The 14,450-nt window shown below is 45.2% G+C and overlaps 3 protein-coding genes across 3 annotated transcripts in view; 1 reads left to right on the forward strand and 2 right to left on the reverse strand.

The window, feature by feature from the left end:
• Positions 1-180: 180 nt before the first annotated feature.
• Positions 181-1,415, reverse strand: LOC131258805 (serine palmitoyltransferase small subunit A-like). The gene is made up of 2 exons (XM_058260187.1): positions 755-1,415; positions 181-653 (listed from the first exon to the last, which is right to left on the reverse strand). The coding sequence occupies exons 1-2, from the start codon at positions 852-854 to the stop codon at positions 490-492; spliced, it is 264 nt and encodes an 87-aa protein (XP_058116170.1). The 5' UTR covers positions 855-1,415; the 3' UTR covers positions 181-489.
• Positions 1,416-2,089: 674 nt separating this feature from the next.
• On the forward strand, positions 2,090-3,675 carry LOC131262923 (uncharacterized). Its single transcript, XM_058265025.1, has 2 exons — positions 2,090-2,389; positions 2,458-3,675. The coding sequence occupies exons 1-2, from the start codon at positions 2,090-2,092 to the stop codon at positions 3,673-3,675; spliced, it is 1,518 nt and encodes a 505-aa protein (XP_058121008.1).
• A 2,150-nt stretch (positions 3,676-5,825) lies between these two features.
• Positions 5,826-14,450, reverse strand: part of LOC131259819 (protein serrate) — a 108,663-nt gene continuing 100,038 nt past the window's right edge. The window contains exons 14-18 of the mRNA XM_058261411.1: positions 8,791-8,946; positions 8,249-8,710; positions 7,522-7,964; positions 6,747-6,956; positions 5,826-6,674 (exon numbers count right to left, since the gene is read on the reverse strand). Coding sequence (XP_058117394.1) covers positions 5,826-6,674; positions 6,747-6,956; positions 7,522-7,964; positions 8,249-8,710; positions 8,791-8,946 — 2,120 coding nt within the window. The remainder of the gene's footprint in view (positions 6,675-6,746; positions 6,957-7,521; positions 7,965-8,248; positions 8,711-8,790; positions 8,947-14,450) is intronic.

Genomic DNA, 14,450 nt, shown 5'->3' on the forward strand with positions numbered 1-14,450 from the left:
GTTCCAAAACAAACCTTACTGTTCTTAACACGGCGCGGTAGAATGATAGTGGAATACATTGTAATACATATCATCTATGTTTTTAATATATAGAGTACATTTCATGCAAAACTAAAATTACTTTACTTTTGTTAGTTCAAAAATTTCGGATTTTTTAAAAGAACTTCGAACAGCGAATCGTCAATATATAAAATTAAATTTTACTTCAAGTTAGTTTTGTACATAAATTATGCGTAGCACACCAAATTTCTAAACATAAACCGTTGTGGAAATCTTTCATATCATTAGCGTTCCGCTTTAGAGGTTTTCTAGTAAACATTGTCCAAAGATTAAATGCAAACCGTAGCGCAGTTAGATCCGCGCCTTTGAAAACTATTGATTATAAAAGCCAACCGTCTTTTGTGCTCAGCACGTTGCCTATTTTCTAGGATGTCGGTGCTATGGTTCTTGGCTGGACGTATCACAACGGGTTTGAAATGGAATACGGGTTCAGTGTATCTTTAACTCCATTGATTGTTGATGGTCCAGGTCGAGATCGGACAGCGACGAGTGGGCGCCCGGCAGGAAAGCGTACACTAGCTTGCGGGTGTAATCTGGCAGGAACGCGTAGCTGGAGAAGATGAGAAGTCCTAGAATGGCGAAAATAAAGGCATCTACGAAAGGTTTGGTTAAGGAAACATGAGGGGATATAGATGATAACAGTTGAATGTCTTCCATGTTAGAAGTTTATTTTAGCACCATCTCAAAAGGATACTGACAAAGCGCTTTTCCCATGGATCAAGCATGTAGATGCAGGTGTTCAACTCGTATAGAAGGTACACGCCAGACACGGAGTTCCATATCTTGCGAAACATTTCTGAAGCCAACAAAACTATCAACCAGCACTAGCAACTGACCAAAACACTGTGGCATAAGCCAGAAAAAATGTGATTCAGAACGAGGCTTTCCTACGCGTCGTACTGAGTAATAATATTTCGTAAGGCCCTAATCTGTCCGGGCTTCCTTATCGATGCTATATATGTACGCAATAGACAGTAGATTTGAGTTGATATTCGAAGTTGCCTAAATACGAAGGGGTTGCCTGTCGTACGGGTCAATGAAGGTTGTGATAAGAGTCGACACTAGGTGACGCGGCGTTATTGAGAATACTTATAACACAGCTAGGAAACATACACGAGTTATATCATATTGTTGGTGTTATCAACATATTTTTTGGATATGTTTATCACGATCTGTTGTTGTGCGTTTTGTTCAGATGTCTACGCACACTTTATCACAGTACAGTGCAACCATACTTCATTGAACACAACTTTTGTAACTATGTTTTCCGAGAGTTCATTTCATCATTGTCCATTTGTTATAGCAATATTGCTTAAAACACATCACACGTTATTCAATTTATGATCCCACAAGTAGCGAAGTTGGTTTCCGAGATGCCGAGATGGATTGATCAATCAGCAACGATAAAGAAAAAAAGAAGTAGAAAAACCATAACAAGGTGCCTAGTGATTGTTGACGTCTTCATAGATCGCGTGATTTGTACGACAGAGGGCTTATTTCACGCACTGCTAAAACGAATTTTGTTCATGTTTTGAATATTTTTAATAACTGCTTCGAAAATTGAACACCATAAATCTGGTTCAGGTTAGTAGTTCAAAGAATAAATGTTGTAAAGGATACTGACTAGACATTTTTCCCATGGTTCAAGGAAATATGTCATGCTGTAAATCTGCCATTTTAGGTAAAATAAATCCCAACGTTTCTTCCAGGTTTCTCTCCAGCCATTGGAATCCATTGTCGAGGGTTGTAGGTAACTGCTTTGTTGTACCATCGTTACAGATTTCACTTTTCAACTGATTTGTGTACAATTTGCAGACCGTAAGTTACCCCCCGAAGAGCACGTTGGTCCGTCTAGGAAAACCTATCTTATCAGGGATAAATCCGTTGCCATCCGCAAATAAAACACGCGATTTATGTGCACGCTTGTCTCGGAATGTTGGATTATGAAATGGGCGTATGGAGATATCGCTTAATCTAGTAGGTTTGATATTCATAGATAGCTGGCGTTCGGCTTGACCAAAAAAAAAAAATGTCATCCAAATTAGAAGTAACTTTAGACGATAAATCTCCAGTTTGTTACCAGGCGTGTCCGTTTCGAATTAGTTCGCAAGTGACGGTCGTAGACGATTCAGAAGAATTTGTCCGTCCAGAAAATCCCCTGAACCAGCTTGCTTCGGAGCCCGATGGCTCTGCGGCACATCAAGTCTCTAATATCGAGTGGTATCGTTCGCGATCGCACGCGTTTGGAACGACGCGCTTCACCTGTATAGAAAGTTTGTTGAAAGCAGCCGAGCTACAGCCATCGGAAATTATCAAACTAGACTTCAATGTGTGATAAACAGTTGCTACTCATTTTAGTTTGAATTAAGATCTCATTGTCATTATGTTCTTTTTCAGGGGTGTGGCTACACAAATTTGCACGTGCAAATAGCACTCGATACATTGCTGAACCGAATTCGCCCGCAATGTTTGACGGAATTGCGTCTGTGCCGGAATCGGTTATTCAATCGTTCGTTGGCGCAGGTTCTTGGAAATGTCCTGCAAGAGTTTCAAACCATAGTCCACCTTTCGGTTTCTTTCAACACGCTGGACGACGACTGTGTCGGTATCCTAGGTGACGCGTTGTCCAACTCTGGAGTGCGCAGCTTCGAAGCGAGCCATTGCCAGATAACCGATAAAGGAGGATCTCTTTTCTTAACCGCCATGGCTTACAGTGATTGTATCGAAAATATTCAGCTCAGCTGGAATCATATTGGGATGGCCAGTGGTGTCGCTTTGGGCAAATTTCTATCCGTGCAACGTTCGCTGGTAGAGTTAAACTTATCCGGTAATCACTTATACCCCGAATCGCAATCGATCGTTCCATTGCTGCAAGGTTTAATCGGTAATGAGGTGTTAGAGAGTCTCGATCTTTCCTGGAATGGGATCCGGGGGGAAGACTTTGGACGAGTACTGGCGAAAGCGGTTCCTCAGTCGAAATTGAAACGTCTCAATCTGGAGCATAACCTGCTCGCCACCGACGAGATGATGTTCGTCGTAAGAATGCTTAAGAAAAGCGAAACTCTAGTGGAACTTCGTTTGGGAGGTAACTTTTTCGAAGAAGAGCCTTCACAAGAAATCGTAAGGACCGCCGGGCGTCACGCGTCCCTCGTGCTATTGTCCTTTGGTCGATTCCATTTCGTCTCACAGCGTACCGCCAAGTTGTGTGAGTTTTTCAAGCGAAAAACGTCATCCAAACAGTTCGTTTACCAGGGCGTTCTGTTGGCCAATCCGCCTCGGCCGGTGGATGTGCAAGATATGCTGCTGGAACGCTGCCGGTTTCTGGCGATGAAACCGAAGAAGGCGAATTTAAAGCGCGACATTGGTCACCTTATGCTGCAGTTTCGGGAGCAAGAAAATGCGATCCTCACACGGGACGAGTTTTTGCTTGCGGTGAAACAGTTCCGTGTCAAACTTGATCGTGCTTTGATCGAGGCGTTGATGGACGCATTCGCAGTTCAGAAGGGATCTGTGGACACCAGAACAATGGCAGGCAAATATCTGATCCGTCATCCCACCGACCCACCGGTAAAGGCACCAAAGCCCACGAAGGGAAACTCGAAGAAGAAGAAATGAAGCAAAGAATGAAAGAAATATCACTCGTCTAATGTTTTCAGTTTTAAAATATATTTATTGCTCTTTTTTTACTTTCTTCTCTTAGTTCTTCTCTGCTCAACTTTTTTAAATCTGCTGCTGCTGCTGCTACATTTGTTTATGAATCATGCAGTCGAATGAATGATGTAATGCGAACGGTGAAGGTGATGATTAGATGAAAACGATGTGAATTGTGATAACGGATTCTTCCCACCGGAAAGTGGGAAGAATATGAGTCGTCTTAAGTTTAAGTACTATGTACTACACGTTGTATGACATGAATCGGCGTAACGTCTGGAGAACATTTTGCCCCCACTCTTGTACGCATTATCTGTCCTCTAAGTGGAATGTTCCTCTACTTTTTCAACCCCTTCTGCTTTTTTTACTGCTTTGCTTCTCCTCCTGTGTCTCCTGTGCAGGATTGTCACATGCGACTGTTTGTGTCCTTTCCGCAAGATCCCTTATAGTCTCGTTTAAGATGCTCTACCTAGCCGTTCTACTGCGTTCGAATCCGCAATTGCGTCACATTATTGATTCTAGCTTCGATACATTTTTACATTATTTACACGCACACATCCTCACACAAACTTCCGTTCAGAAGTGAGTTTTTTAAGTTTGGATGATTTACTAGCACGTTCCAACAACTTGTGTCGCTTGCGCTCTGGTGCATATTAGTCTATTCTATTTTTGCTTTCTCGATTTAAATAATATTGAGTACATTGCTTCTGTCTGTCTTTCTCTTCGTTAACAGTTTTGTTCCACTGGGAATGCAGTTGTCGTTGAGTTTTGCGCTTTTCATATGCTTGTGGTTCTTGGGGTGCGAACAATGTACAATGAAGGGCATGCTTTCCTTTGAACCTCATCCGCCCTTCTAAGTTAACCTATTCCTAAATCTTAGTTGTACAGTAGCAAAACACAACACTAAACAAGGAACTATTTACTCTGTAAAATACTAGCCCTAACTAACCTTACAATCCTATCCCCACTTCATCTGTAGATCCACAGGATTAAAAACTCTATCTGGCGATGGAAGGTCTGCCTGATTGACTGATCCTGAAATAGTTATTTTATATTTTTCGTTTTTATTTAAACTTTTCCGTTGAGTTCATTTTTTGCGATATAGTTTAGTAAGTTTGTTTTTTTGTGTGTGTAAATGTTCATCCTAACTAGCCCAATACTGGCTAGAGATCGTAAGCACATCACCGCTTCCCGTAAGGTTCCGCGGTTCGTTCGCTCAAAGTACAAAAAGAGCGTCCCTTCACGACACGAGCAATGTGTGACACGTGGTTCCGTTGCGATGCTTTCCCTAACTCAAGTAGCGCTCCCTTCTATACAACTCTTCGTCTATAATGGCCTAAAACCTATCCTAGAGAGGCAGAGACAGGGGAAAACACAAATTTGACTCCTCGCTCGATTCACTTATTTAATATCACATTACATTTAACTGTGCTCCGCAACTATTCCCCAACCGCAAACAGTTACTTTCGCAAACGTTGAGCCAACCTAAGCCGAGGCTGTCCGAGCTTAAGCTTGTAGCATCGGTGACCCTTGCCCTTTAACTCGTGCTGCTATTAATCATAAGGAAACCCTCAATGATTGCAAACGTCTTCTCGCCATCGTTTGGTGGTTTAAAATTTTGTGCGTTCGATGAAGTAGGCCACGTTTTGCAAATTCTAACTCAAAATGGCAGTTACAATCTTTCGGCCCTCTTTTTATTTGGATCCTATGTTGACCATTTCCGCACTGCTTCGGGCGACCGGTTAATTGCACAGCAACGAAAAGCTTAAACGTTTGGTTCGTACGTTCTCCCTCACGCAATCGTCAACCAGGTTGGGCTGAGTCGTAGTCTCGAATTGCTTCTCTACAGTATCTTGTAAATGAATAAATATTTACAACAAGCATTGGGATAGATCAGAGAGAAAGAGACACAGGCATTAACAAAAAGCGAAGCGCGCTGGCGTATAATAAATTAGTTACTCATGTATAAAAATAAACTAATAAAATAATGAACATTGATCTCTTCGCTCTCCGTCGCTTTTGAGCTAGCTCTCGGTCTGCCGATCTATTTGTTTGAGTACGTTCCTATCTACTCCATAACTGGCGACGAAACAGTTGATTAACTAACGACTCCACTACACGTGCACCGTCAGGACATCCGATTCGGGCGCCAGGGGCATACTGCTCGGAAGCATCGAGGGAGCATCCACGACCGTCGCGATCGCTCTCGTGCTCCCGCTGGCCCCGGTAGCCGACGGAACCGTAGTCCCGCTCGTCTCCGATGCCGTGTGATCGTTGATCGACCGCTTGCCAAAGTCCTTGTGCTGGCAGTCCATCGCACCGACACTGTTCTTCGTCATGATGTCGGCGTTCTGCGTTTTGTGCAGCAGTATGTGCGAGTTTCGGTTGGCCGCTTTCTGCTTGTCCGGATCCTTCTCGAACTCGGCCCCGTCGGGCGTGCAGGGTGGATAGAGCTGTTGCGACCGGTGCACCGTGCTCGGACCGGCGATCTGATTCATTTCCGGTGCCGGGTTGAGGCTGAGCTCCATGGCGCCCCGCAGCGAGCTTGAGCTAGCTTTCAGCGGGTTGGCGTAGCGGCGAAAGTTTTCCTCGTTCTGTAGATTGTTGGACTTTTCCTCGTCCATGCCGCGCGACAGATCCAGGTGGGGCGACAGGTTCGTACCGGAGCCGTTATGTGAGTGCACCTTCTGGCGCCAGAGCAGCGCCACAAAAGCCCCGAGGCAGAGGGCCACGATTGCGATGCCAAACCCGACCGCTATCAGGTAGTTGGAACCGTTTGAGCCCTCGTTCACTAGCGCCGTTTCGACCTTCACCTCGAGAATGGAGGTAAGCGGGGCGGCCTCGACGAGGTCCGCCTGAAATGAGTCATTCTGGACGCCCTGCTGGCGGGAGAGAATTTCCGCCAGTAGTCGCACCGCTTCCGATAGGCTGGCCGCCCCTCCGACGGGATCGGTTGGTGTTGACTATATTGGAAGGGAGAAACGAAATCGGTATCAGTATCGCATACTGAGGGAATTCAGGCCGTCCGTACTCACCAGTGTCACTTCAATCGTGTCGTTCGTTCCAGTTTTGAGATCACATAATACCACAATGAACACCGACACGTCGAAGGATGGGCTTTTGACGAGCTTTTCGCCAAGCTGAAGCCGCAGCAGATGGCAGAGACCATCGACGGAGGTGCCCCTAACCAGGCGGTTCAGCTCGAGCAGGATCGATACACGGGAGCAGACTGTACCGAGTGTTGCCTGAGAGGAGAGAAGAATTAGGTTAGAATTGCAAATTGAATATATTTATCGTTGAAATTTATAGGTTCTTAATGTTCAAAAGTGAAACCGGTAAATATCTTATATTGTTTGTCTCTACTTCAAACTAACTAACTGTATGTTTTTAATTTGTTTTGTAATTTAAAATTTTCAGTTGTAGTATACAACTACGTAACTTATTTTGGCTATGATAAATTAAAATGTAATTTCCAATAAATTGTTACACATCCAACTTCATATCATTATTATTATTATTATTATTAAGTTTTGGTTTGAACGGCCAGCCCGTATTAATTATATCATTAGAACGAATTGAAAATAAATAAATATATATTGTTTCATCGCCTTACATCTTTACATGATAAAGCTTAAAATTTGACAATGAAAGTTGCTACTGTGCGTAGATAGTTATAATAAATGTTTAATTTACTTGAGTATAATTGAATATATTGAAAAAAATATATTGATAATTGAATTGAGTATATAAACACTTAGTTTTAAGAAATAATATAAAATAAAATATTAAAGGTACAAAATTCATGTTTACCTGATTGGGCCAACAGTCGGTCGGAGCCGGGATTTTCGGTGGCGCGACACGCCGCGATGGCTCGAACGTCCGGCAGTCGCCCCGGGGGCGGCAAGGAGGCGTAAGGCAGGACTCCTGCGACGTCGGCACGCACACCTGATGGCTTTCGCAGGCTGGCGCCCCACTGGACTGGTTTCGGCCGAGACAATTGCTCAGACCGCACCAGAGGTTCGAGCAGCGGGGCTTGCCGTTCACGCAGATGCACGAGTTGCAGCTACTTTCGTCCGGCATATTCACCGGGGATGAACTGGTACTTCCGGTGGCACCAGGACGACCGCTGCTGCTACTACTGCTGCCGCCACCGGCCGGTTTTCCCACGCCGGAAGATGTGTCGCTCGTGATTAACGGATCGTACGGCGAGTTGGTGGTTGAGTTGGAGCACACGGACGATGGATCGGAGAGAACTGCGGTCAAAGAACCATAAAATGAGTTTTAAAATTTAAACATACATATTAAAGCAAAAATGGAACAAAAACAAAGAAGGAAAAAGGTTGGCGATTAATCGATTAATCAATACAAGATTAATTGTGACGATAGTTGGATTAGTTGAAGGTACAATTTTACTCTAAACCGGAACAAATTTAATCCGTTATTTTAAAATTAGGGAAATGATTTTTGTTTGTGTATGAAAGAGTTTTCAAGAAAAACTGTAGTAAGAAAAGGCTTTAAGTAAATTAGTAATACTTACGGATCTCACACCGCACACCCCGCCGACCGACGGGACAAATGCAGGTAAACCCTCCGATGCCGTCCTTGCAGGTGGCCCCACCCAGGCACGGCTGCGGCGAACACTCGTTCACATTGATCCGGCAGTCCGGGCCGGAGAATCCCTTCGCGCACACACACCGGAACCAGCCCGGGCCCGACTCACAGCTGCCGCCGTTGTGGCACGGCTGGCCCTGGCACTGGTCGAGCGGTTCGCTGCAGAACGCCCCGCCCCAACCGAGGGCGCAGCGGCAGTGCGGGGCACCGCCGAACTGCGACGGTATGCAGGAGCCCCCGTTGAGGCACTGACCGGGCGAACACTGCACCGCCCGCTCCGTGCACGTTTTCCCCGCCCAGCCCGGCTGGCATTCGCACGAGTAGTCGCCCTCGCCGTCCACGCAGATGCCACTGTTCTGGCAAGGATTCGAGGTGCATTCGTTCACATCTGGGAAAGTAATAAAAAAAAGGTTAGTGAAAGGTTCTGCTTTCGTCCAGCAGCGCTTGGAGGCCTCTAATGATACTCACTGTGCTGGCAGAAAGGGCCTGTAAATCCGCTCTGGCAAACGCAGCTAGTTCCCATCGGACCGGGTTCGCATTTTCCGCGCCCACTGCAGGGAACCGGCTCAAACGGGAGCGTCACCATCGTGTCGTTGTTGGTCGATGGCATCAGACATCCTGCTTCTGCAAAAAAAACAGACAAAAACCAAAAAACCAACATAAATATACAGGCCATTGAGACAAAGTGGTTAACTCTCTTTTTTCGCCTCAAAATTAATCTCATCCGAACCTAATATGTTTGAAGTTGAGGGTAATTATATTCTCTGTCACTTTACAGCCGTTAGTATTTTCAAACGAACAAAGCATAGAAAAATGTGAAAAAATTGGCAAATGAAGGAAAAAAGGGTTATAGAAGAATCATCAGAGAAGAATAAAAAACCAACAAACAAACAGAAGTGAACAATCAAACCGTAAAACGCAAACGATGCAATTAGGAGGTGTCCGAGATAAATGATGATTGTTAAATGGAAGAAATGAATTTATAGAATCTGCAATGCTCGTTCGGATTGTTAAGGGGTTGGTTTGCTGGCCTAGGTTTTGCTGCGCCCCAAATGCCACGCTGCAACTGCAACTACCAACGTGTTCGCCGTGGTCTGAGGCATTTTAATTACTTAATCAAAGTTCTTTCTCGCCCGTGGGGTGCCCCTTTTCCACCTCTTGTGCTCTTGGTGCGGTTTTTGTTTCGTTGATTAAATAGCCCGTTTTTCTTTGGCCCATTTGTCCCTAGTCGGGTGACGGTATTTTCTTCCCGCTAGGATCTGGCACGATTTCTCTGGCCGTTTTCCACGCTACGTCCCCGTCAGCGGATTCGGGCGCTCGGTCTGGCATTTAACACGAGCTTCCCACCTTCCCAGCTTTCGACGCACATGTTGTTTGCACAAACAATTTTCCTTCGTTTCTTGCCTCTTTGTTTTTCGTTCTCGTCTCCACCTTCTCCCCTTGCTTCTCTCTGTTCCCACCGCCCTGAGATCCTTTTCCGGATGGGCTGACAAAAAAAAGGCCCAGCTCCCGGGAAACGGGGGTCTCATTTATAAGATTCTGATGTTTTGTTTTTCCCTCGCACCTTTCGGTCGTTCATCCCGGCAATCCCTCCCCATGAGGCAACCGACAAACATCGTTAAATGTAAAAATGCTTGATTTTTCAATTTACATTAATAAAGTGAGTGAATTCTGGCATTCTTGGTGTGGGGATTCCTATTGTTTTGCTTTGCTTGTTTGTTCCTAGCCGGGGTGGAATGAGCAGCCGCAAACCCCTGAAGGTGTGGGCATGGTTTGGAGGTATTCAACCGGTCTATCTTAGAAAGAAAAGCGACATAGCTATAAGCACTGAATCCCCGGGAACAGTTTTCGCGGTGAAGAGTCCTAAGTAGCTGCTGTTTGAAATACTCAAATCGGTGGAGAAAGTTGTTTGTTTTCAATTGAAGATTCCCGAAAAAAGTACCGCGAAAGTATTGGGGTGGGATGAAAGAAATTCCTAACGAAACGAGAAAGGCGGGAATGGACATCATGGTGTCGTTGCATTGTGACTTCTTCGCAAGCAGTCTCTTGGATGGCCATTGGCTTTGGTAAACAACAATGTGGCTTTTTTCCTCGCCTTAGAATCAACGCAGTGCAATGAAGCCGTGACAAATATTGGCCGTAATCATTAATTTATCTTCATCTTCCCTAAAGACCAAGCCGAGACGGATGGAATCGGACTTCGGGGGATGTCGCTATTCGGAAAGAAAAAAGAATAATTTCACCGTCGCATCATACCCAGCACCAACTCCATCCGGAACTCGGTTGATGGCCGGTAGTGTGCCACGTTTGAGCAGCTTCTCAAACCGGACGATTGCTTCCTTTTTTTGCCGGTTTGGGATGCTCTGCGAGATCATTTGGTCATTTGGCGTTGGTGCGCGAAAGAGGAGCCACCCATTCTCTCGCAAAGTTCCAACGGATGACCCCGGCGAAACGACCCGCCGTTCCTGCCGTTGGTGAAGGCATAAATAAGTTGTAAACAATTTATCAAATCAAAAGGAACAAGAAGAAAACCACGTAGGAAGAACAAAAAAAAAACAGGGGAAAAAATGCTGATGCTGTACTTATTATCCCTTTCCCGCTCGGTTCGCTCGGGAGATGTCTTTTTTCGTTCCTTTCTTTTGAAATTTGTATCTCCATTTTCCCAAACGTCGCCATCGCCGCGAAGCTTTGCTTCTGGAGCTGGAAGGCTAAGGGCTGGATGGGGGAAGAGAAAAAAAACAGGGAACCCTGAAAGGAACCGTTTCGTGTTCGTCCCGCGACGACCGTTGCTCGCGACTTCGTTCTCATTCTTCCCCACGCCCTACTCCCGGGGCAATACAAGAAAGAACAGAATCCACCAACCGCGGAGGAGAAAAAAGTTCCATTAATTATACAAATATCGTCCGGCGACTCCGGCCCGGCACACCCCGTTCCTCGCTTCGCTCTGTCCCCAGCGACTGACTCTGGGGCGAAGCTTGAAGTTTGAAAGCAAGATAAGCTGAACCGAATGGGAAGAGAACCAGCATCAGCATCGAAGACGACGGGCAGGCTGAAGAAAAGCTCAATCATAATGTCATTATTCTTCGATCGCTCCGAGGCTCCGGACAAACCTGTGCAGCATGCGTTCCACTTATGCTCGGGGACACTGTGCGAGCCATGCGCGGGGGAAGGTGGGCGCTGGGGGGAGGAGGGCGGCAAACGCGAGCAGATTCTAAATTTGTATCGGCATTGTATTAATTACCGAGGCATTTAGGAGCCTAATTATTCATCATGCATACGCTCGGTTTGCGTGCGTGTGTGAGAGTCCTCAGCCAAGCCATTAGTCATAGCCGCAGCCCTGGAGTGCGGGCCCCGGAGCGACTCCTTCCGAAAGCCATTTGTTAGACTAGTTAGCATAAGTGATCAGTCGTTTCGCTCCTCTGAAGCCCGGGTTGGTGCCGAAGCTTTTTACTTCTCCCAATTTTGTTTCTCCGTTGTATTCATGCCCGTTTTGTTGATGTATAAGCGATGTGGGTAAGCACTGGAGGATCATTACGGATCGTCGGTTTTCGGACTTTCGGTTTTCGATGAGAAAGAGAATTAAAAAAAGAAAAATCCATCGAAAAAGGGTGCATTGTTGAGGATCTAAACACTCGGTCGAAGGGTACTTTACATTGGTTTATCATTTATACAAAATAATGCAACATCAAAATGCGGTCACCATTGGGGGAAATGGAAAAGAAAATCTTGTGGAGAAAGTTTAACCGCGCGCGTCGGGATCTCACCAGATCTTTAAATGTTGCTAATGGATGATCTTTTTTCCTTCAACCTGGTGGTTGTACATGGGAACGGTTCGCTTCATTACGCCCATTTGCGCCATTCAACAGTCCAAAGGACCAGCGGTACACAGTGCCGCTGGAAAGCGCCAGGATCAAAGGGAAATTAGTCCAATAAAACCGCACCTTCTACGGTTAATCCACCCAATTTAGCATCTATTTTGATTCTGCCTATTTCGTTGTATTTCCCGACTTCCAATCAACGGCATCAAGAAGCTAAACGTAGCAAAAAAACACGAAATCATCGCGGTTCTTGGCCATTTGCCATCTAATTACGTTTGCGGACAACGCACGGTCGCAGCTGAGCGTGGAAAACATTTGCCTATTCATCAGTCGATTCAGAATTGGTGAGACGCTCGGGCGCTGCTCTTTCGTCCCGTTCCACAGCTCACCCGTTCTTAGTTAGCGATATCCTGCGTTCCTTGGAGTAAAATCAGTACGATTTCCCCTCCCCCAGCGCAACACATTTACCGCCACGAACAAAGCGTGCCCGGTTAATAGGGAAACGGTTCCGCTTCCTTCTCCTTGCGCTCGGGGTGCAAATCAAAACGTTCTCATTTAACTGACAATCAATGTAGCGTCAAAGGGACGCTTCTTGTCAGCACAGGGCGGCCCTTCTGGCGCGCTGATGCCATCTGCCGATGCGATACTGCCCTTCAACGGGAGCGGAATGGGGAGTGCAGGGCAAGCCTTAATTACGTGTATGGCACACCGAACGCCCGACTCCCGGTTCAGCGATATAATGGCCACGCTGGAGAGCCGTTTCTGTGCGAGCGATTTCGCTGCCTTCGTTCGCCCCCAACATTCTTTCTGTGGTCTATAGCACAGTGGGATAGAGGATGGAGTTTTGGTTTGGCATGTCAACATCAAATAAAATCATAATTTTTCATAATCGTAGGAATAATAAAATCAATTAAAGAAACGATTCTACGTTACGTTAGAAATAATATGCACATTTTACGTTCCAATAATTTATAATCTGATGCACTGTTCGAAATTGTAAGAACAGTTTGAAATAACATTCGAACACCTGAAGGAGTTTCGTTGAAAAGCTACATCTAATGACATTTAACATTATATATTCCATTTGGTTGGTTTTGAACCTCCTGTTTGGAATATAAATTAATACTCTGCATTATTTAATAACATAATATTATTTTTTTTAAAAGCAAATTCTTATACAACAATATTATTCATGTTTATTCTAGTTGGAAAAGACTCCTTTAATTGATCCCTTATTTTAAATCCATGCGTAAAAACTAAAGTTCTGTCATTCAGATTCAGATTCATGATTCTGAATGATTCTTTGTGTTTTAGAGATTCATAAACCTTTTAATGAGAGATTCATGAATCCCAAAAATTCATCAACTGAAAACTAATGACCAAAACATGGGTCGAGGCCCCTGTTTTTTATTGGTCGCATGATCCAGCCTAATGAAAGAATCATGAAGATTCATTATGGGTTCATAAACGTTTCAATAAATTCCAAAAGATTCATAGCAAAAAATCTCGCCAAAAGATTCGTAAGGCACAACACTAGTAAAAACCATTTTCTCTGAACACCAGATAAGATCGACTGAGTGATAGATACCACCCGAAATGAATCGTTTCTGGCAGGATTTTTAAAGTTGTCAACATGCTCCAGTATGATCCATATAACGATATTGAATATATAAAAAGTTATCAGGCAATAACGTCCCCTAAATGCCTTTGGTTGACCCACTGTGCACAGCGGGGAAAAAGTAATCGGTTCCGTTTGGTAGCGGGCCCCACAGTGTGTCAGTGTGATGCGTCTTCTGACACGTTGCTGTGCTCTGATCGCCGGTGCATCAGTCCCTTGGAGGAGAAACGCTGGGAGGAAGTTGTTGCAATTTTGCCGTTCCGTGGTTTTAACGAGTGCCTACGATCGAGGCATACGATGTTTGCTAACGCCATCGACTCAACCCACCGCTTGTGCGGTGGGAGAGAGATTTACCGGAAAATTTATTTATTACTTCCATTCAATTTATCTAAATTTCATATTTACATCCCGTTTAACCGGCAGCTGCTTCCGTCGCCCTCCGCCCCGGTGTAATAATGAGGCGCGGCATCGGTGCATAATTGCATTGGATCGTATCGAGCTGGCTCCTATTAGACTTCTGGTGCAAAAAACGGGCGCTGCTCCGAACATGAATAGGCACTCCCTCCCGGCTTTCGGCTTTCGGCTTTCGGTGTTTCCCAGTTCGGAAACACATCTCCCCACGTGTTCAGACGGTGGTGGAGGAAAAAAAATGTGTCCACCCCTTTTGCTTGGGATTCAGGAAGCGGTACATC

This window comes from Anopheles coustani, chromosome 3, assembly GCF_943734705.1.
Source record: "Anopheles coustani chromosome 3, idAnoCousDA_361_x.2, whole genome shotgun sequence".
Classification (NCBI taxonomy): domain Eukaryota; kingdom Metazoa; phylum Arthropoda; class Insecta; order Diptera; family Culicidae; genus Anopheles; species Anopheles coustani.

Coding starts and splice junctions, on each gene's coding strand:
- LOC131262923 (XM_058265025.1), top strand. CDS start 2,090: ATGTCATCCAAATTAGAAGTAACTTTAGACGATAAATCTCCAGTTTGT. Junction 2,390..2,457: donor TTATCAAACTAGACTTCAAT/GTGTGATAAACA, acceptor GTTCTTTTTCAG/GGGTGTGGCTACACAAATTT.
- LOC131258805 (XM_058260187.1), bottom strand. CDS start 854: ATGTTTCGCAAGATATGGAACTCCGTGTCTGGCGTGTACCTTCTATAC. Junction 654..754: donor ATGGGAAAAGCGCTTTGTCA/GTATCCTTTTGA, acceptor AACCTTTCGTAG/ATGCCTTTATTTTCGCCATT.